The following is a 24,091-nucleotide window of genomic DNA, read 5'->3' as shown; positions in this document are numbered from 1 at the left end:
CTCTTATTGCCCGAAATGAGCAGCTAAAAATGAGGCTACCCGATTATATTGCCAGCTTTGGAAGCTTTTATAACATTAATAACAACAAAATATAATTCAAATATTGAAAGTAAAATGTAAAGGGGATGCCTGTGAGTTAATATCATATTTTCATAAAAATTATTAGCTTTCTGAACATGCTTTTTACTCTATTGTGGGTCAAATTGAAAATTTACTTTTGTGGTTAATCTTATTGTATGTTGAGAATCGTTGAAATGTCAGTATCAAACACCTATCAAATGTTTATGTGATTCTAATCACAAACCCTAACCCATACCAAAAATAAGTTTTAAAAAAAAAAAAATCTGAGTAATAAATGTCTTAATTGGGCATGTACCGGTATGAGATTCTGATGGTATGATAACAAGCAAAAATTTCACGATATGATGGTATTGCAATTACAGCTCTAAAACTTTTCCATTGAACAGGGTTTTTATTTTACAAAACAACATATTAGCAAATTGGTACATAAATATAATGGTAAGTTAAATAAAAAAAATAAATTAAAAAAAAAAAAAGATTGTAAATAAAATTAAATTGGCATGCTAATTAGCCATGTTATCTGCCTGGTTAACAGCCTTACGTTACAGTATGTTTTACCACTGCTAGACACACTACACACACACTGGAGTAAACTCCCGTAACTAGTGTGAAACGTTCAGGACAGCGTTTGCTAACCTTTAAGTTTTATATAAATGCGAAATCATATTGGAGGTATTGCCTTCTCTGGTAGCCACCCCCCACAAATATGTTTTACATGTCGGTTGGCCAGCCTAAGCTGCGGCTGTCTGTAACCGAAGTATTCCAATACCAGCGACTTCATTTTCTTCGATGGGGGGGGAATAATTCAGGTGTTTCATGTCTTCCAGCCAACGTGCAGCACGGCTAACTCACTAACACTGAGCAACAACTTTGAAGGGTAGGGGTAAGCCCTGCATTTTTGGGACATAAAAATTTGCTAAAACCGTAGGGAAGATAGGACGTAAAAATTTTTGTAGTTTTGAAACCTTGACGTTTTCGTACCACGGTATACCTTGAAACCGATAACCGGCACATGCCTAGTCTTAATTGTATTTTATATTTTTATGAAAATATACACTCACGGGCCACTTTATTAGGTACACCATGCTAGTAACGGGTTGGACCCCCTTTTGCCTTCAGAACTGCCTCAATTCTTCGTGGCATAGATTCAACAAGGTGCTGGAAGCATTCCTCAGAGAGTTTGGTCCATATTGACATGATGGCATTACACATTTGGTGAAGATTTGTCGGCTGCACATCCATGATGCGAATCTCCCGTTCCGCCACATCCCAAAGATGCCCTATTGGATTGAGATCTGGTGACTGTGGCGGCCATTTGAGTACAGTGAACTCATTGGCATGTTCAAGAAACCAGTCTGAGATGATTCCAGCTTTATGACATCGTGCATTATCCTGCTGAAAGTAGCCATCAGAACTTGGATACATTGTGGTCATGGTCCAACCATGCTCAATTGGTACCAAGGGGCCCAAAGAGTGCCAAGAAAATATTCCCCACACCATTACACCACCACCACCAGCCTGAACCGTTGATACAAGGCAGGATGGATCCATGCTTTCATGTTGTTGACACCAAATTCTGAACCTACCATCTGAATGTCGCAGCAGAAATCGAGACTCATCATACCAGGCAACGTTTTTCCAATCTTCTATTGTCCAATTTCGATGAGCTTGTGCAAATTGTAGCCTCAGTTTCCTGTTCTTAGCTGAAAGGAGTGGCACCCGGCGTGGTCTTCTGCTGCTGTGGCCCATCTGCCTCAAAGTTCGACGTACTGTGCGTTCAAAGATGCTGTTCTGCCTACCTTGCTTGTAACGGGTGGTTGTTTGAGTCACTGTTGCCTTTCTATCAGCTCGAACAAGTCTGGCCATTCTCCTCTGACCTCGGGCATCAACAAGGCATTTCCGCCCACAGAACTGCCGCTCACTGGATATTTTTTCTTTTTCGGACCATTCTATGTAAACACTAGAGATGGTTGTGTGTGAAAATCTCAGTAGATCAGCAGTTTCTGAAATACTCAGAACAGCCCTTCTGGCACCAACAACCATGCCATGTTCAAAGTCACTCAAATCACCTTTCTTCCCCATACTGATGCTCGGTTTGAACTGCAGGAGATTGTCTTAAACCATGCACTGAGTTGCTGTCATGTGATTGGCTGATTAGGAATTAAGTGTTAACGAGCAGATGGACAGGTGTACCAAATAAAGTGGCCGATGAGTGTATATTGAGAATATTTAGAAAAATAATTGGTTTCGGTTTTTGGCCCCCGTTTTTTCATATTCGGTTTCGGCCAAGAGTTTTCATTTTTGTGCATCCCTAGTTCTTAGATTTCATTTTTCCTATAGGTAAAGTCATTTTCAAAGAGCATTCTGGCCAAGGACACAAATGTTCAGACTGCTTGTGTACTGCCTAAATACCCTATACAAGGGATTCATGAGCATGCACAAAAACCATGGCACCGGTCATGGCACTGCCCTGAAAAATGAGAAGTGGAGAGCGAATAAAGGGCAGTCAAGGCTATGGGTGACATCACCAAGGCTTTGTCCAGTTCTTTTTTTAGTCTGTTTAAAACCTACAAAAAAGCATCACAGCAGCCAATTCAGTAGTGATGAAACATACAGACCAATGACATGTGAGGTAAGCTATCCCACGTACAGACAACTCACTTGTGTTAGTTTTAAGAATTACAGGTTGACCTCTTGTTGTTTAAGTCACTCTGCAACCCAGTGAACCGATCAATCTCTGCAGAGATCCGGTACTATCTTTCCTGCCTGCAAGCCCTTTTTTTTTTGTCTTCAAGGAGCCGGAAAATCATTTGTCACACCCTATTTAAATTTTTCATGTTTGTTTCCTCCTTGCACCACATTTATTAGCAAGATCACATGTGCAATGTGCTGTACATGTATCTCTACAGCAGATTCGCAATGCTAACAAAGACTGAGCCACCAAGCCTATGCCAAGCATCATTTCCTTCTACTTATAAATGCATGGAGAGAGACAGGGTGTTGTTGCTAAGGTAGTCTTTACTCTGCTGAGTTAGCCCTTTGGGAGTGAGTATAGTTAAACAGCAATTAAACCCAGTCCAGCTCTATTAGCATCAGTGCACCAACTTTCTACACTGACACACAGACCAGAGCACGAAGGAGGTAATGGCAGCTTAAGGCGTTATTACTGGTTAATGTTTTCAAATAAAGAGTCCTGGCACAATGGCACGTTTGGGAGTAACTTTGATTTTGTGATTGGGATAAGAAATGGGCAAATTATAATTAGCAGTTTCCATGACAAACACAATATCATGACGATGATGACAAACACAATATACGCTCAAGATTAATACTGTACACTGTAAAATATTAGAAGTTGACTTTACTAAAAAAAAATATGCAAACTTGCTGCCTTAAAAAAATTAATTTTTGTTGACTTAGATGAATTAGATTTGATTAACTTAATTATTGTGAGTTGGCAGTACTCAAATTAACTTAAAAAATTTGGATTATAGTCACTTGTTTATTTTGAGTTGGCAGTACTCAAACTAACTTAAATAACTGGATTACAGTAACTTGTTTATTTTGAGTGTACAGTACTCAAATTAACTCAAATAATTGAATTGTAGTAACTTGTTTATTTTGATTTTGCAGTATTCAAGTGATAATTGTGTATTATCTTTAGTTTTCCATTTCATCCATCATATTCAGGTGAACTTAATTTTCTTGACCTAAAAGAATTCCACAATAGAAATTACAACTGCACATACTAATTTCATTAAAAACACATTTTCTAACAGTAATGACCCCCAAAACACAATAAATGGAGAAGACTCATTGGATTAATTCAGTGGAATTAAAATTTACTTTAAAATGCTCAAAACTGCATTTAATGGGAGACACTGGCTCCTGGCAGGCTGAACAGTGTTTGGTTAGTGCTCAGTATCAATGAACAATCAGTGGATTAATTATAAACCCACTTTTGCAAACATTTTGCACCTCATACAAAGTATAAGTACCTAAAAATAACCTTTTGCTACAGAAATAACTGAATAATACCTGAACTGCATCAATGTCCACTCCTATCCTGTGATTTCCAAAGACTAACAGGCGAGATCCTATTCTCATAATTTCAGGACATTAACTCGAGCATTGAAGACATGGCGTCAAACTAGTTTCCCATTACAACATGAGCTTGAGCTCTGGTAAAGCTAACAGTTCAGATTTCTCCAACAATATTAGTGATCAAAACTGGAACTACAATCAACATTGTGCCATGGTTTAAACTGCGCAGCAGTGATAAAATAAACATAAAAATACAGAACTCTTTTTAAAACACACAACTCAGTTCAAATTCAAATTTCACTTTAACACCTGATACAGTAAACAAGATACCTTGTTTTTTTCACATCACTAAAAGAGTAAATGCAAAACGTGTACTGGAGTTATACACCTGAGAAACCTAAAATCTTACCAAGAATATGTGTCTTATTTTTATTCAAATTCTAATTTCATATTAAGCTTTTTCCTAAAAAAAAAGTCTAATTTCTAGTCAAAAATATGTCATTAGTATATATATATATATATATATATATTTTTTTTTTTCAATCAAAGAAAAAGTCATGTCAATCAAAAAATTTTGTTTGAATGCAAAGTCAAAAAAATGTATTTGAAAACTATTTTTCTTTGATTTTTTTTTTTTTTTTAATTTAAGTCAAGTTTTTTTTGATTGAAACAACTTTTTTGATTGATGTAATTCTGCGTTTGGACCACATTTTGGCTAGGACATTTGTGTCTTTATTATTCAATCAAAAAATAAGTTGCTTCAAACAAAAAAATGTATATTTTCAAAAGAAAATCACTTCAATCAAAAAAAAAAAAAAAAAAAAACCAACAATTGTAGAAAAAAAGGTTTGAATGTGAAAACATATTTGAGACTCAGAAATTTACACTTTATTTTTAATTGAAACTTTTCTTTGATCAAAGCAATCCTTTTTGTTTTTGAGCCATATTATGGGTAGGACATTTGTGTCCAAATCAATCAATCCCAATAAAAGTTGCTTCAATCAAAAAAACTATTTTTAATCAAAGAATAAAAACTTTTGCAAAAATATTTTTTTGAAAATATTTTATTTTAAATATTTTTTTTAATTAACGTGTCACTTTTTTTTTTTTTTGAAAAGCAAAAAGTCAAACTTTTTTTTTTTTTTTTTTTTTTAAGGTGGAAAAAGTTTTGAAGGCACTTTTTTTTGGTTGAATCATTTAGACACGAAGATCCAACTTCAACGCTACTTCCGACATGTTTGAGTGGCAGGTGATTACGCCAATGGCATAAAAGCAGGAAGCAAGAATAATGGCCCCCAGGGCTCCATCGAGCCATCGGACTCTGCTCGAGTCCAAGCCAAAAATAGGGCACCGGTACGGGGGTGTGACATCGGCATCTCACCGGAGTGCCAGCACCGGTACGGGGGTGTGACATCGGCATCTCACCGGAGTGCCAGCTATGGTACGGTGCCCTGTCGCGGCACACTGGCGGACCCCGATATCACCCCCCCCGGCGCGGAGGCCGGCTGTTGAGTGGACGGCCCGCGAGTGACACGACACTCATTCAAAGTTGAAGCGACGGGGCTCCTCGCGCGGACTCGCTTACTGGGCAGGCTAATGTCGGGCCACTCGTCGGCCACCCCCATACCGGCGCGTCGCGACACTGCGGTTGGACCCCGATTGCCAACCGTCACGTCAGGGCAGCGGGTGAAGTTCCCCTCTTGCATCACATTAAGCAGCAGCGCACCATACCATCGCGGGCACTCCGGTGAGATGCCGATGTCACCCCCCCCCGTACCGGTGCCCTATTTTCGGCTTGGACTCGAGCAGAGTCCGATGGCTCGATGGAGCCCTGGTGGCCATTAGTCATTCTTTTATGCCATTGGTGTAGTCACCTGCCACTCAAACATGTCAGAAGTAGCGTTGAAGTCGTATCTTTGTGTCAAAATGATTCAATCGAAAAAAAGTGCCTTCAAAACTTTTTCCACTTAAAAAAAAAAAAAAAAAAAAAGGCGTTCAAAATTTTTTCAACTTTAAAAAAAAAAAAGTTTAAAACTTTTTCCTTTAAAAAAAAGTGACACGTCAATCAAAAATAAATACATTTAAAAATATATTTTCAAAAAAAATATTTTTGCAAAAGGTTCTTTTTCTTTGATTAAAAATGAGTTTTTTTGATTAAAGCAACTTTTATTGGGATTGAATGATTTAGACACAAATGTCCTACCCATACTATGGCTCAAACACATTTCACATTTCTTTGCTTTTGTGTGCAGTGAAGGTAGAATAAACACTGTTCTGAAAGTTAGTCTTGATATGGGCAAGTAACCATTTGCCTCAGCTTAAGATGTCTTCGCAAATGGGTAAAGAAGTCTGCTTCTGAGCAAGGCTCCACAAAGTTGCACAACTGACGGTCAAATGCAGTTTCTCCACTTTTGCCTGCATCTTTTGGAGAATGCCATGTCGATAGGTGTACTTTGAGTGCATTAAAAGATTTAAATGTGCAGAGGCAGTCCTTATGAAGACATGGGAGTAGGGATGTCCGAGTGTGGTATCCATGTTTTAAGCGGTAATGCTTAAGCAAGTAGCCTCTTTTCAGCAGAAAATGTGCAGTACTTGCAAGTCCACTGCATTAGAGAATACTGCTCCGGTTGACCTGAAAAGACACGATAATTTCAGCATTGAGAACTTGTTAGAAAAAAAAAAAGTTACATTTTTTCTTAAGTCACAAATTAAAATGTCCAATTATTTTTAATCACAAATTAAAATCTGCAATGAATTATTTCAATATTCACAAACTAAAATGTGTAATAATGAGTTATTTTTAAATTGACGTAATTGATTATTTTTGAACATTCAAATTGAGATGTACATTTCTTCATCCATCTGTAAAAACATTAATGCATGTTTGTTATCCCAACCCCTGAAACAAATACAAATATTAAATGATTCATTGATCAGTGTATGAAACATACCTGTAATTGCTGAGACTGAGGTATGTGTGGACTTTTGACCATTTGCTTCAGCCTGATTGGGGGATGGTGAAAAAGAACACAAATTAAGGCAACAATTTCAAAATATAGGCACATAAATGACCAACTTTCAACACGCCAGGTTGTTAGAGCATGGAGTGTGATCCCTGCACTCTTTCTATCTGTATTCCTATATTAGGTTAGACCAATGTTAAAGTGGTGAAATAACAGGGGGAAATGTGATCTAGTCCTCTGATTTTTGCGATTAATGCAATTTAAAACAATTTCAAATTATCAGTGCAGTTTGATCAAACATGGAGGGGGGGGGGAGCACTGCACATGGAGAAAAGCAAATGGAAGGGCAGATGACAAACACTCTAAAGCAGGGGTCCCCAAACCTTTTCCTGTGAAGGCCACATGACTTTTCCCTTCTCTGATGAGGGGCCGGGTCAGTTTGTAACAGAAAAAGTGTGACGATTGCAGCAGTGCCTAAATGTAAAAATTTATTGTTTTTCAGAAAGCCACAATTAAATAACCCTTTCTGGATTCTTCACGGAACAAAATAAAATAAAAATAATAATAACATAATATAATATCATATAATAATGAATAATAATAACACAATTAATTAAATAGATAATAACCAAATAACCCTGTCTGGGTTCTTCACAGAAAAAAGCCAGGAAATAATAACACTATTGGGGGGGGGGGGGGGGGGGGGGGGGGATGTTCAGGGGGCCGGACCAAATGTGGAGGCGGGCCGTATCCGGCCCGCGGGCCATATCCGGCCCCCGGGCCGTAGTTTGGGGACCACTGCTCCAACGCAAGAACCGATTACGTTGGCGCACATAAAGTCTGACTGTGCATTTAGCTCTTACCTGAGCCGAAATAGACAGGCTGAAGCTGACTTAATTCTAGCACTAACTCTGTAAATAAATCACTTTATCGACATTTCTAAAATTTTTACGTGAGAAAGTAGGCGTTTAGATCCACAACGTGCAAATTCGGCGCTACTCAAGCTAGCTGTAGTGACTAAGGCACTTCCTGTTAGTTTCACAAAATAAAACACCCGCTAACGATAGAATTAGTTTTTTTATTTTTAAAACAGGAAGCGAACCTCCCCTCGGTCTTGCTAACTTAAAACTGCTCGGTAACACAGGAAGCGAACCTCCCCTCAGTCTAGCTAACTTAAAACCGCTCGGTAACTGTTTTAAATCGGTTTTAAAAACCTCTCCCATCGCCTAAAAACGTTACGAGCCCCCTCTGTCAACTTAATTACCAATAATTCAAAACGCCGGCATAAAATGGTTGTCCACCATAAACTGTAGTCTACATTTGTTTCTGAAAATGATGAGGTTACTGTCATGGTCATATAGCATGCTTGCTAGCGCTGATATTTGATGTAATTGACACTTCTCCTCCCTGGCAGCACACAGGCTACTACACTACAACAAGGCAAATCGACGGTTTACAAAAGAGTAAAATATTTACTTACCAAATCAGTGTGCTGAGGACAAGTAAACCCACAATGGCGAAAATAACTGAGAAAGGTGTTGGAAAGAGCGCGAAAGTGGGCAGGGCAGATCTGCATTCTGCGCATGTCTGATAGAACGCCCAAAGGACACTGGGTACAATAAATTATTTTTTCTAATTTGACTTAACTGGGATATATCAAGTTAAGCAAGTTCTCCAACGCCAAATTACTACTTACTTATTTAAAAGTAGTGTTCACAACAGGTTGATGAAAATTGAGTTAAGTTCACTTTCATTCATTCATTCATTTTCCATGCCGCTTTTCCTCATGAGGGTCGCGGAGGTGCTGGAGCCTATCCCAGCTAACTCGGGGCTGTAGGCAGGGGACACCCTGAACTGGTTGCCAGCCAATTGCAGGGCACAAGGAGACATACAACCATTTACGCACACACTCATACCTACGGACAATTTAGAGTGTTCAATCAGCCTACCATGCATGTTTTTGGGATGTGGGAGGAAATCGGAGTTCCCGGAGGAAACCCACGCAGGCACGGGGAGAACATGCAAACTCCACACAGGAAGGCCGAAGCCCGGGATTGAACCCTTGATCTTAGAACTGTGAGGCAGACGTGCTAACCACTCAGCCACCGTGCCGCCGCAGTTTGGTTCACTTATCACATTTAATTAATTTGAATGTTAGCATTTACAGTGTACGCACTGGCAGACTTCTAATAGATGTAAATATATATATATATATATATATATATATATATATATATATATATATATATATATATATATACAGTGAGGAGCTGAAGTGTTTGCACCCATTGGTATTTGGCAAGTTCACCCACTTAGAAAATAGGTAGAGATCTGAAATTTTAATCATAGATGCATTTCCAATTATAGAGACATAATCCCCCCCAAAATTCTGGAACTCGCATTGTATGATTTTTCAATGATTTATTTGTAATTTACTGGGGTTCATAAGTATTTGTACATTTACTGCAGAAGTCTTTGTTAGCAAATACAGACGTCAGAGGCTTTCTGTAGTTCTTCACCAGGTTTTCACAAATGGACACAGGGATTTTGGACCATTCCTCCACACAAATCTTCATTAGATCTGTCAGGTTTTGGGGCTGTCGTTTAGAAACACGAGGTTTCAGCTCCATCCAAAGATTTTCTTTTGGATTGAGGTCTGGAAACTGGCTAGTCCACTCCAGAACCTTGATATGCTTTTTACGCAGCCACTCCTTGGTCAGCTTGGCTGTGTGCTTCGGATCATTGTCATGTTGGAAGATCCAGCCACAACTCATCTTCAAGTCTCTGACTGAGGGAAGAAGGTTGTGGCTCAAAATCTGACGATACATTTCACCATTTATCCTCTGCATTATATAATAAATTTGTCCTGTTACCTTTGCCGAAAAGCAGCCCCAAAGCATGAGGTTTCCACCCCCATACTTCACAGTGGGGATGGTGTTCTTGGGATTGTACTCATTCTTCTTTTTTCTCCACACAAGACGAGTAAGGTTTACACCAAAAAGTTCTACTTTGGTCTCATATGACCACATGACTTTCTCCCATGACATAGCGGCATCATTCAGATGGTCCCTGGCAAACTTCAGATGGGTCTTCACATGTACTGGCTTCAACAGGGGAACCTTCTGAGCAATGCATGATTTTAAAGCATTGCAACGTAGTGTTTTACTGACAGTCGCCTTTGAAACTGTGTATCCAGCTCTCGTCAGATCATTGACCAGGTCCTGACGTGTAGTTCTAGGCTGAGCCCTCACTTTTTTCATCATGAGTGATGCCCCACGAGGAGAGATTGTACATAGATTCCCAGTCCGAGGTAGATTATAAGTCATGTTTAGCCTTTTCCATTTTCTAACAATTGCTGCAACTGTTGATTTATTCTCACCAAGCTGCTTTCCAACTGTCCCATAGCCTTTTCCAGCTTTGTGGAGCTCAACAATTTTTTTCTCTGGTCTTGCCCATGGTAGCAGTTGGATTATGACTGACTGTGGGGTGCACAGGTGAGAATATTGGGCCCAAACGGGTGGTGGGTGGTTACTCATGGGGTAAAGGTTGAATACTTTTTAAGGTATGCTGACAACTGTTTGAGTGTCATAAGTATTGCCGATTCTCAGGGGTACAAATACTTTTGAACCTGTGTAAATAATATATAAATTATTAAAAAAAAAAAAAAAAAAAGTGATTTCTGGATTTTTATTTAGATTATGTCTCTATTAGTGGAAATGCATCTATGATTGAAATTTCAGACCTTTCTCTATTTTCTAAGAAGGTGAACTTATAAAAATCACAAAGGGGTGCAAATACTTCTGCTCTTCATTGTATATACGTATTAATAAAAACAGGCTTTAAAGTGATAAATGGGTATTGTTCTGCTGTCCATTTTGTTTTGTTTGCAGTCATTTTGGCTGGAGATGATCCGTAGACTAATTTCTACCAAATCATAGGCAACATATGGACAAAAAAAATAAAATAAAAAAATACATTGCTTATAAGTATTCACACCCTTTGATATTTCTCCTTTTATTGCATTCATAAATCAATCATGGTCAGACCAATTTGGCATTTTGAACACAAAAAAGTTATTGGAAAAACTTGCTAATGTCAAAGTGTAAACAGATTTATACAGAGTAATGTTAATGAAAGGAAAATATACAAATGAAAATCATTGTTTGCATAAATATTCCCCCCCTTTAAGCAACTACCATGCTTCACAGTGGGAATGGTGTTTTTGTGATGTGCAGTGTTTGGTTTCTGCCAAACATAATGTCACTGTTGAAAGCCACTGTTGAAGAGAAGTCATATTAGATCTGGACTAGACGTTGCCAAAAGGCATGTGGACTTCATGGTCAAGTGGAAGATTATTTATTTTTTTGTCTGATGAGACCAAAATTGACATTTTGGCCATTAGACAAGACATTATGTTTGGCAGGAACCAAACATTGCACATTTCTCAAAACACACCATCCCCACTGTGAAGCATGGTAGTGGCGGCAGCATCATGCTGTGGGGATGTTTCTCAGCAGCCGGACCTGCAAGGCTTATAAAGATACACGGCAGAATGAATGTTGCAAAATACACTGAAATCCTGAGGGACAATCTTCAAGAGAGTCAGCAAGAAAACTACGGCTCGGGAGAAGATTTACTTTCCAGCAAGACCACAGGAGTGGTTAAAAACAAACAACAACAAAAAAGCTGGTAAATGTTTTGGAGTGGCTGAGTCAAAGCCCAGACCCCAATTTGAGAATTTGTGGCTGGACTTTAAAAGGGCTGTGTATCCGGCAATCTGACAGAGCTTGAGCAGTTTTGCAAAGAACAATAGAGCAAAATTGCAGTGGGCAGATGTACAACACTGACTGAGACTTATCCACAAATACTCACTCCTGTTTTTGCAGCCAAAGGTGCATCTCCAAAATACTGACTTGAAGGGGGTAAATAATTATGCAAACACTTATTTTTTATTTATTTTTCCATTTACATTACTCTGTAGAAATCTGTTTTCACTTTGACATTAAAAAGATTTTTCCCGATAATTTTTTGTGTTAAAAATGCCAGATTGTTTTGACCACGATTGATTTATGAATGCAATAAAATGTGAAAACATCCAACATGGTGAATACTTATGACAGACACTGTATGTATGAAAAATTGTGCCTTAATTTATCACACAAACCTTTTTTTGGTGGCGTGGGAGGGTTAGAGACCATGCAAATGCCTCACTGAGATAACACATAAGAGATACAAATTACGAACCTCTCATTTTGAGGCAGATATGCTAACATCCATGTTGCAAGTTTCTTTTTACACTCTGGCATTTTGTAGTTTTGCAAACTAATCAGAATTACATTTACAAAACTGTTGGTTTGGAAGTATCTAAAAATGTAACATGCAAAGTAGCCGATAGTCATGCTGTACAGTTAATAATAATTTTAAAAAAAATAGCATCCCTGCCTTTTAAGATTTAACTCCACCAGTAATAGGATATGGCTATATAGTACATTAGTTGGATGTTTTTTAATGGTTACATTTTTTTGTAGAATTTTTTGTGAGTATTGACCATGAATTTATTGAATCAATGCAACTTTTGATTGAAGTCTTGACCCAGGCTCGATTTAGCACACACGTGCATAGATGTGTGTTTCATGTTTTGTGGGAAACAGTTGATGTCTTGAAAAACACCGTTACTTAACATGCACAGTCAATGTATGCGTGTGTATACTGGTGTTTGTGTGAAAGGGACAGAAGCTACAGGCCAAGCAGGTACTGCATCAGCCTAGTTATATAACCCATCTCAAGTGGCCTGCTAATAGCTCAGCTTGCCTTGCACGTGCTCTCCTGTCCCTTTGACTTACACATACATATACGCACACAAAACACACTTCGCATTACAAGCCTTTCATTTACCCTACAACAAACACACACATAGTAAGTTGCAGAATGTTGACAAAAGAACAGCAGAGGTAAAAAAAAAAAAAAAAAAAGAATTTGGCACATAAAGCCGAGGAAGAGGCCACAGTTTGCTTTGTAGTATGAAGTTTTATGAGCTTTACATAACAAATTAAAATAATGACGTATGCTTGTTTGAAAGCAATTAACTGAAAGATTGACCTTGTTCAAATCATGTGACTTTTATGTGCAGTCGTTGCCTTTGATCAAAGAAACTGATATTATGTTCACTCACTAGACTGCTGAAATTCTCTTTTAATGACACGACTACATGCAAGTTGAAAATATCAGTTTGCTTTCACACTGTGTTCCAACCAATTTTGTTCAAGTCCTGGCATTTATTGTTTTGTCCATGAAACCGTATTTTCAACTTGTCAAGTGCATTTTATACTGAGTGTTCAATCCATGCGCTATTATTTTATCTGATACTTCACTTCTACAAACCGGATTCCAAAGAAGTAAGGAGGCTACAAATTGTGAATGAACACTGAATGAAATATGCAATATGCAATGCAATGCAGTGCATGTGGAAGTGCCACATTTCAATATTATATTCAAAGTAAAACATAGATAACAGATCAAAATTTTAAACTGGAAAAAAAAGGGGAAAAAAACAATTTGAAGGGAAAATATGTTGACTTTAAATTTATGGCCTCAACAAATTTCAATAACGTTGGGAAGGAAAGAAAGACTGGAAAATTCGATACAATGTCGATGTCACATGAACAGCTGAAAGACCAATTACCACGAATTCTAGTGGCAACATGATTGAATATAAAAAGAGCTTCTCAGAATGGCAGCGTTTCTCAGAAACCAAGATTGGTAGCGGACCAGCAATTCCACCAATGTTGCACAGAAGGATAGTGGAGCAGTATCAGTAGAAAAATGACATAATCCAAAGATATAACAAATCTGGAACAATCCCTGTGCATTAGGGTCAAGGCTGAGGAAACCATTCTGCATGTTAGTGTGTGTGTTCTCCGGGTCCCTAAACAGTACTGGACAACAAACAGGAATCGAAACAATAAAGAAAATCCCAGAATGGGTTTAGCAATGCTTCCAGAAACCATTCTCGGTGAACACAATCCACCGTGCCATCCGCCGTTTCCAGCTGAAACTCTACAGTGCAAAGAAGCCATTTCTTAAACACCAAGAAGCACAGCTGTTTTGCTTGTGCAATGGTAACAACTATTATTGAAACAAAAGACGCCAGATAGATGAATTCGGTTGCCCTAGCGGTTTCTTGATTTGAATACTCTTGGCAATGCTTACAGTTTTTGTTTGATATGCTCATTGGCTTCGTCTGTGTATGTACAGTTGTGTTCAAATTAGGGCTGTCAAACGATTAAAAATTTTAATCGAGTTAATTACAGCTTAAAAATTAATTAATCGTAATTAATCGCAATTAATCGCAATTCAAACCGTCTATGAAATATGCCATATTTTTCTGTAAATTATATATATATTCTGTAAAATAAATTGTTGGAATGGAAAGATAAGACACAAGATGGATATATACATTCAACATACGGTACATAAGGACTGTAGTGGGCATTTCACTCTACTGTCATTTAAATCTGTCTATGCTGTCCTCACTCCGAAGCGTCTAGTTTTTCCAAAACTAGACAGCTAGTGAACGACGCCTTAATAATTCTTCTTCCTTTTTCACCTGATTTATTAATAAAATGGCCTCAAACTATTGTCCTCTTTAGACCGTCGTAAAACTACAAAATAAAAGTACACAAGCATTGCATTAGCAACAACGTTAGCTTAGCACGCTACACAGGTTCACTAAACATAAACAAAAAGTGTCTCATACAAAAAATATAACATTTCGCTTACTAACATAATATGTACATTCTTTATAACAACCATACTTACGGACAAATCTTGTCCAAGGATCATATAAGCACAACATTATCAGCTCGAGACGTCGTGCAGCCATAATGAACTGGTAAGAAAACAATAAACCATGTCGCAAAGCGACCACAAGAGTTCACAGCATAAAAAGCCTTGCTGTAAAACTTACCAAAAGGCAGAATACTTTCTGAGCGGGACATGTGCGTTAATTGCGTCAAATATTTTAACGTGATTAATTTAAAAAATTAATTACCGCGCGTTAACACGATAATTTTGACAGCCCTAGTTCAAATGTATTCAACCCCCACAGAAGATAAGTGTTTTGCAAGTTTGACATTTATTTTTCGTCTTGTTTATAGTCACATTAAATAATGACATGTCAAATAGACAAATACAACTGAAATAACAAAAATATTTTTGGGAATATTCCAATTCATGGCATTTCTGTGATTATTGACAAAAATATTCAACCCCTTAAGTATGTATCACTTTAGATTCAGATTCAGATTCAGATTCAGAATATTTATTGTCATTGTTACAAAAAAGCACAACGAAACTTTGTTTGGAGTACTTAGTACTTAGTATAACATCCTTTGCAACAATAACATCCTTTACACGTGAAGCATAGCTTGACACAAGTTTCTAGCAGTGATACACAGGTATCTTTGCTCATTTCTCATGGGCAAAGGCCTCAAGTTGAATAACATTTTTGGGCTTTCGTGCTGCAACTGCCTATTGAGATTTTCAATGGGATTTAAGTCTGGTGATTGCAATGGCCACTCCAGAATCTTCCAGCAGTTCTTTTGCAACCGAGATGTGGTTAGATGTCGAGGTATGCTTAGGATCATTGTCCTGTTGGAAGGTCTAACCTCACCCAAGCCTCAGCTTTGTCAATGACTGCATGACATTTGCATCCAAGATCTCCTGGTATTGAACTGAATTCATAATAGCTTGCACACGCTGAAGATTCCCTGAACCCGAAGAAGCAAAACAACCCCAGAGCATGACTGACCCCCCACCATGCTTCACAGATGGTAGGGTGTTCTTTTCTTTATGGGCATAATTCTTTCTCCTCCACACGAAGCGTTGATCCATTGGCCCAAAAAGTTCCTGTTTGGTCTCATCAGTCCAGAGAACAGTATCCCAAAACCTTTGTGGTTTGTCCACATGGTTTTTGGCATATTTCTTGTGCTTTGGAGTCAGCAGGGGGGTGCGCCTGGGAGTTCTTGCATGGAAGCCATCATTTCGCAGTGTACGTCTTATTGTCTGGGATGAAAGCTGAATACCTTCCTATGACATGTCCTGTCATAGTTCCTCAGCTGTCACCCGGGGATTTTTATCCACCTTTCGCTTCAGGTATCGCACCGCTGTTGCAGACAGTAACCTCTTTCTACCATGCCCAGGTAGCGTTTCCACTGTGCCTTTAGTTTTAAACTTGCGGACGATGCTCCCAATTGTCTCTCTTGAAATTTTAAGTCCTTTTGCTATATTTTTATATTCATATCCTTGCTTAAGAAGTGAAATGACCTCCTCTCTAAACTTTTTTGACCATTCCTTGGACTTCACCATGTTGTAAAGATGCCATTAACTGCCAAGAAGCCATGTGTCACAGTCCTTTTAAATGTGCTTAATTGCTGCTCAATAGGGTTCCGTTCACATCTACAGATGTTTTCATCAGCTGTTTGACAACAGCTGTACGTCTCAGATAACCTGAAAGATTTTTCAACATTATGGTTTAGGGCAGTGGTTCTTAACCTTGCTAAAGGTACCGAACCCCCAAGTTTAACATGTGGATTCACCGAACCCTCCAGAATTACAAAATAAAGCAATTTTTTTCAAATTCAAAACCAATTTATCTAAGCTAGCAAGCTAATAATTAAGCAAATACCCATTCAAAGTCTTCTCATTTTGACAGCATGTTTTATAAACAGGTCAAAATTTAAGACCATGCTGCCCATTGGTCTGTTGTATTCCGTCATACCAAGTGAGAGTTAACCTTCCTCTGAGCAAACCAGTTCCTCCTCCTATCAGATCGAGGACTAGGAATTAAAATAAAATGGATTAAGGCTGTAAATTAGGAGCAAATCAGTCCAAAACCTGCTCTAAAAAGCCACTTTGCTTAGATTTAATAAGCGTACGAAAATAGTGCTCGGCGTTTGATAAGATAATTATTAGATGAATATTAAATATTTGCTTTTAATACACAATAAACACATAGTCAAACAAGTTCAAGGGGTGTCGCCAGCTTGATTCCCCAATTCCCCTTTAGGGCAACACACACATCTGTTGCTACGGCCAACTCAAATAAAAAGAAAGGGCAAGATAGGGGTAGGTTTAGAACGATCTTAGAAACTGTAGTGTCTAGTGTTGAATTGTATAGTTCCCTCCCATTCTCTTTGCGCAAGTTCTCAAAAGCTGGGTGCCTTCTCTCCTTAATTTGGGTAATTTTTTAAATGTCAACTGAAAGATTCATGTTTGAACTTGACATTTAATTGGTCCTTCGAGCTGGATTAAACCAGCGATGCAAGGATTCATATTTGAACTTGACAGCGTATCTTTACCTTCGTCAAACCCCTTAAAGTAACTGGGGTTCGATCAAACCCTGGTTAAGAACCACTGGTTTAGGGGAAGAATAAAAGCTGGCTCAGAGGTTTCAGCTGCCAGTTTCCACTGTGAGGAACATATTGAGGAATTGGAATACCCTCTGGCACAGTACTAGTAAAGGCCCAAAGGAGCAGGCCAAGAAAGATCTCTAACAGGCAGAGGTGAAGGATGGTGAGAACAGACGAACTCACTGACAGGTCAAAATCATGACCTTGCTCCTGATGGTGTTATTGTGCATTGTTCAACTAATCTTTGCACAAGAAGATGCTCTATAGCAGGGGTGCCCAAACCAGTCCTCAGCGGCTGTTGTGGGTCCTTGTTTTTGTACGTGCCGATCGAGCACAGACTGTTTAACCAATGAGGTTTCTGCTAAAACACGCATTACCTTACTCAAATCCAATGATTACATTTGTAGGGCACCAGATTAGTGCAAAGGTGTCATTCTGTTTTGTTGAGAAGAAATCCTGCCCGATGTGGACTAGTGTGGGTACCCCTGCTGTATGGGGAAAGTACGCAATGCAGATGAGGCCTTTTTTGCGCACATGCCACAAACAGTCACTTGAGGTTTGCCAAAGCACATCTGGACAAGCCAACTTCATTTTGGAATAAGGTACTCTGGACTAATGAAACAAAAAAATGTGTTATGTTGAAATAAAAAATGACGGCTTAAGAACACATTATTCCTAGACAAATACTTGCTATCCATCGTAAAATTTGGTAGTAGTTCCATTATGCTGTGGCGCTGTGTGGCCAGTGCAGGTATAGTCAATTTTGTTAAAGTTCGCATTGATTCAGTCAATATCAGCAGATTCATGGGAACATTTGTTTAAGAATCTATGACAAAGTTGAAGTTTCGCCGACGTTGAATACTTCAACAAGACAGCAACCCTAAACGCTGCTCAAAATCTACAAAGGCGTTCAAAAGGTACAACATTCTTGACAGCATTACAGTAAATTGCAATGGAACTCTTTTTTTTATTTGAAAGATTGTTAACATCACTGTAGCAATTTTGGAATTACTAACTCTTTCAAGTCTGGTAAAGTATTTCATAGTAATGTGCGTTTCAGCACATTCAATACAGCATGCATATTGATTGTTATGTTGACTGTGGCAACCACAAAAAGCACATGGAGTCTGTAAATTCATGCTCATTTCTGTGATGAAATTGATCAGTGGAGCAACAGAAGTCAGTCAGGCAAAACAGCACTAAGTAGAAATGAAAAGCAAAAAGGCATAGATGCAAATCATCACATTGCCTACAGCTGTGTCTCAATGTCTAGTGCAGTGGTTTTTAACTTAGGTTCGATCGAACCCCAAGGGTTCAGTGAGTAAGTCTAAGGGGTTCGACGAAGGTTAAGACACACAAGGCTCTGTTTTTGTAAACTGAATAAAGGCAAAGTGTTTTGGACTGGTTTGCCCCCAATTTAAAAGCTTACTGTAATTTTTGGGCTATAAGGCACACCTAACTATAAGTCGTCATCCACCAAATTTGACAAGAAAATGGCATTTGTTCATAGATAAGCCGCACAGGACTGTAAGCCGCAGCTGTGATGTCATTTATTGTCACTGGCAAAGGATCTCACTTTTGAATGGCTGTAAATGATCTGAGCTGGATGTAAACGGAGTTAGTGACAAAATTTGCCGAACCGACATTTGTCATAAGCATTTGTTAATGCCAATGACGGTGGCAAGTCATGATTATGGTCTGTCAAAAAAAGTGTCACCTATTAACCCAAATAAATCAACAAATAAGCTGCACTGGACTGTAAGCAGCAGAATTCAAAACGAGGAAAAAAGTAGCGTCTTATACTCCGAATATTACGGTAATTCCATTTCTTTCAACTGCTAGCCCTCTATCAAATGGGAGTAGAAACTGGTTTCCTCAGTGGAAGGTTGACCCGCACTTGGTACGAGGAAGGATAACCCCCCCAAAAAAATTGTCACATTTCACACTATTAAAATAGTATGTGATGCAAGGATGCAACACTAAGAATGTAGACATGAAAACAAAAAAAAAAATCATTTTCCAACATGAAAATTAACAGCAAAAGGCACAATTATTTGTATTATATTTGAAATCTGAAAAAATTTGAATGGTAAATCACTCGGATATTAGCTTTCATTTTTGAATAGGCAAAAAATTGCTTTATCATTGAGTTCCGAAAGGTTCAGTGTATGCACTTGTGAAACTTGTGGGGTTCAGTACCCTTACCAAGGTTGAGAACAACTGGTCTAGTAATTAGGGCAACAGTAGTAACTTTGGGGCCCATTTACATGGTGACGCTTGACACCAAGACGCAACGATTGTGTTGCAGAATGGCCTCGCCTTTAAACGTTGATGGCGAAAACGGAAGGCTAAGACGCAAGCTTTTGATTCTGGCCTCCAAATTGAAAAATTTGATCGCGGGGCTTGCTCCGTAACCATATAAATGGAACGCTCTCGCTCCGATGACATCGTAACTCGCACACGTCACTTTGGGCATGCGCAGTCACTGCTACTAAACATTAACAACAGCAAACATGGCGGAAAGCCCACCCTTCTCATCAGACCATAGGACATGGTTCCAGTAATCTATGTGCTTTGTTGACATGTCTTCAGCAAACTGTTTGCGGGCTTTCTTGTGTACCGTCGTCAGAAGAGGCCTCCTCCTGGGGTGACAGCCATGCACACCAATTTGATGTTGAGTGCGGTGTATAGTCTGAGCACTAACAGGCTGACCCCCCCACCTCTTCAATCTCTGCAGCAATGTTGACAGCACTCCTGTAACGAGTCACATGACATTTTGGAGGGAAAATGACAAGCAGTGCTCAATTTGGACATTTAGGGATGTACGTGGGGTGTACTCACTTTTGTTGTCAGGGATTTAGATATTAATGGCTATATTTTTAGTTATTTGAGAGAAAAATAAATTAACTCTATTATATAAGCTGAACACAGACAACTTTTCATTTATCAAAGTGTCATTTTGTCAGTAGGAGTGGGAACCTCTTGGTACCTTACGATACGATTTGCGGTACAAAGCTAACGATAACAATGATCTGACGATATGGCAATACGATTATCGATACATTTGTAGAATATCCTAGAATGATTTTCTGACCAACAACTAATAAAAAGAAAAACAAGCTTCTGCTGTGAATTGAAATGAGTTTATCACTAGTAGACATTCAATCCATTTGAAATGGGAGGGTGGCAGCGAATGAACATTCTTTTGCTGCCATCCCTCCCACTTCAAACGGATTGAACATCTATGGCTTCAGTTGCAGCCAATGCCAGGCAATGAGGTAATTTTGGGACGCTTAAGGTCAATTACCTGTTAATCTTCAGTTACTTCCTGTTAATTTTGGGGTATTTTATGGGTAACTTCCTGTTGATTTTGAGTTACAGAACAGGAAGTGACCTGGGAATTACCCAAATGACTAGGCAGTGACTCAAACTCAATAGGAAATGACCTATAAATTCCCTAAAATGAACCGCAAGTGACCTGTAAATGCCCTGAAAACCCGCAGTTTAAAAGCATTGGGTGTCGTGCACCGTCAATGAAGCCTTAGAGTTAACTGAGACACTATAACGGTGGAAGATTTTGGTAGTAACTTGTTGGTTCCTTTTTATTTATTTATTATTTTAGACATTGACACCCTTTTAAAACGATACCTTGATTCTTGGCAGGATCATATCGATAACCTTTTGGGATATGAAGTATCACGATTTGGATATTTTGTCACACCCCTATTTGTCAGTGTTGTCCCATGAAAAGATATACTCACTCTTGTGATGAACTGAAAATTTAACCAGAGCTGCCTCATGTCACGTCTGGCCGACAACACATTACATTTGCTAGATTAGTCATTTACAAACTTAAAGTATTATTCATCATTTTCAATCATTTCCATATTCTTTAAGTGAATTAAACCTCATTCATGTTCACGTGATGTAGCTGTGTGTCACATGTTAGTATGTATGTAAATGAAAGGGCAATAGTCCAGGTGGTTAAAGAAGGACTTACGTGAATGAGGGAATGCGGCCATTTGTGTGCGCCAATCCAACCTCAATGTCTCACACGTATTTATTTCATGCCTGAAATATATTCTTATATAAGAGTAGGTGAGAGAATACCTCACTCCTCCTACAGAATGTACTCTGGTGGTGCCAGTCATCTCCCACTCACGCCACCATTAAGTCATTCTTATCAGAAGTGGCCAAAAAATATTACACAATCTCAGCCGACGACAGTTTGTCTGCGTGAAGCAATTTCTCTCACCCACTACACGTTCTTGCAGATGTGCACACCCCCACTTGTACACACACAGGCACACTTTGCATGACAGGTCCAAGTCCGTTACATAATGCCAGTGGTTTGTTTTATTTTCGTCATTGACTTTTAATATTAGCGCCAGGCGTTGAAGTGGGGTACGATGACAAGAGGGTAGGGGCTAGGTTAGGTCCATGGGGGACAACCTAAAGGGGCAATGTTGGTCCCTGAAGATACTTGAATTGCTTCCCATGGGATAGGATCTGATCACCGACCTGGAGAGGGCACTCATTTATTTATCAAAAAGGTGATCCTTCGTCATGACGATGCGATGTGGACCACCACCCGAATCTGGCAATCCAGAGACACTATTCTGAAGCAGCTCAGCCATATTAGCATCTGTGTGGTTTTCATGCATTGCACCTAATGGCGAGTCGGTCTACATTCGACAGCGATGGCAGGATTTCTACTTTTGTCTGCTTGTAGAGAGCCGGGACTGCGGTGTCAGTGAAATAGCATCGGGATAAGATGACGTACCTCGGCTCTATTGCTTTCAACATTCGTCGAAATCCCCTGTTTTCTAGAAGATTTTTTTAGTCAAATCAAAATAATCCCACACGTCCACACGGTGTGATCTCTTGTTTGGTTAGGTCAGCCATGCTCGTTGCTGTTTTGGATCCAGGAAGCGTGAGTTGTGGATGTATACTCTTGGTCCGTTCCCCATAGTGTCCGGAATTACTTGGCTTATTTAAATTATCGGAATTTGGATGTTTGTGAATCGTTCTCAAATCTTCCACGGCTGAATCTCAATCTAAGAATCGGAAATTTCACACACCTTTAATAGTGACTCCTATCCAAATCAGCATCTGTGTATGTCCAGTGGGTAAGAATTGAAATGCCTGTGATTGGTCAATTTATTTATGAACTCGATTGACCGTAGCCCTAAGACTAAAATACTGTCGCACTCAAGTGCAAAGCAGAGTTTCCTCTCATAGAGGAGGACTTAAATTAAAAGTTGATGTCAGTCGCTAACACCTCCATGTTTATCCTTTCCAAAGCGTTGTAACACTCCCTGAATCACACCCCCACTCGGGGCTGACTGTGCCAAAATTGCCGACTCCTTGACATTCTGACTCAGCTCTATTTTGACCGTTATTCACTTCATCCTCACAATTTCTCTCACACCCAATCTCTGCCTCATCTCTCAGGAAAAGAACTTGGATTGGTTCCCCAGAATGAGAGCCATGTCTCTGGTGAGCAACGAGGGGGATAACGAGCAGAATGAGATGCGATCTCTGCAGGAGAAACTGGAGAGCACCGTAACACTGGTAACTCAGCTCTCGGCCCAGCTGTCTGAGCTCAAGGAGCAGGTAAAGAGCTATTTTCATACTCTTCCCGCCCGACTGTTATTGTAAAAAATAAGGTTGCACTACCATAGTAGCATGAGGCTCTCTTGACCTTAAAAATGAGTGGGCCAAAAAGTCACAGGCAATGGTACATCTTTTGCAGTCTTGCTTCTCTAATGTGAGCATACATCCTCTTTCTGTCAACTTTTTTTAATCTCCACCCATAAGTGAAACCTATGCAACCTAGGCAAGGAAGTTAGAGGTAATACCTTGTGATCCTTTTGTTTATATGTTTGTGTTCAAGATAACTCAAGAACGAATATAGGGATTATTCTTAAACCTGCAGGATATACTTAATTGTAATGTGAAGCAGATGAGGTGATTAAATTTTGGGGTAAAGAAGTCAAAAGCCACAGAGGTCAAAAGGAATTTCGAAATAACTTGATAACAGATTTGCATATTTACAGGGTAGATGATATGATAAGAGAAAGGGTCAAAGGTGGAGTTGTAACTAAAATTTTGGTTCGGTTTAGTTTCTTGAAGTGCTTGGTTCGGATAATTTTTAGTCGAAAAAAGGCAGAAAAAGTTATTTAAAATGCCTACACATTTAATATGTAAATAATAAAACTGGTGTGATTAAATGAAGCAACCGATTCGGATACCATTTCAAAAAAATTACTCTTAGGCTAGGTTCATACTACAGGTCTTAATGCACAAATCCGATTTTTTGCCATATCTGTTTTTTGGCGTGCCCGTTCAGACTGCCTTTGTCCATTGAGACCGTTCAAGTATCACGCATGCGCACTAATTTGCAGTCCGAGATGCACTCAGCAAAGAGACCCGCATGTGCAGAAGCATCAAAACAAATTACACATGCTAGCTGTATGTCATTCCAGAGTGATCATATTTTGATTTCAAAAAAGAGGACACAAATAAGACATTAAAAATCCCTGTTTAGTCTTATATTCAAAGTTTATATGAACTGATAGAACGCATACACGC

The 24,091-nt window shown here is 39.0% G+C and overlaps 1 protein-coding gene across 2 annotated transcripts in view; it reads left to right on the top strand.

The window, feature by feature from the left end:
* Positions 1–24,091, top strand: part of itpr2 (inositol 1,4,5-trisphosphate receptor, type 2) — a 147,754-nt gene that overhangs the window by 119,980 nt on the left and 3,683 nt on the right. For both annotated transcript variants that reach the window (XM_057835807.1, XM_057835806.1), the window contains exon 56: positions 22,952–23,113. In XM_057835807.1, coding sequence (XP_057691790.1) covers positions 22,952–23,113 — 162 coding nt within the window. The remainder of the gene's footprint in view (positions 1–22,951; positions 23,114–24,091) is intronic.

Source organism: Corythoichthys intestinalis, chromosome 5 (assembly GCF_030265065.1).
Source record: "Corythoichthys intestinalis isolate RoL2023-P3 chromosome 5, ASM3026506v1, whole genome shotgun sequence".
Lineage (NCBI taxonomy): Eukaryota > Metazoa > Chordata > Actinopteri > Syngnathiformes > Syngnathidae > Corythoichthys > Corythoichthys intestinalis.
The sequence above is the reverse complement of the archived record's forward strand: the minus strand, read 5'-3'. Positions and strand labels throughout refer to the sequence as shown.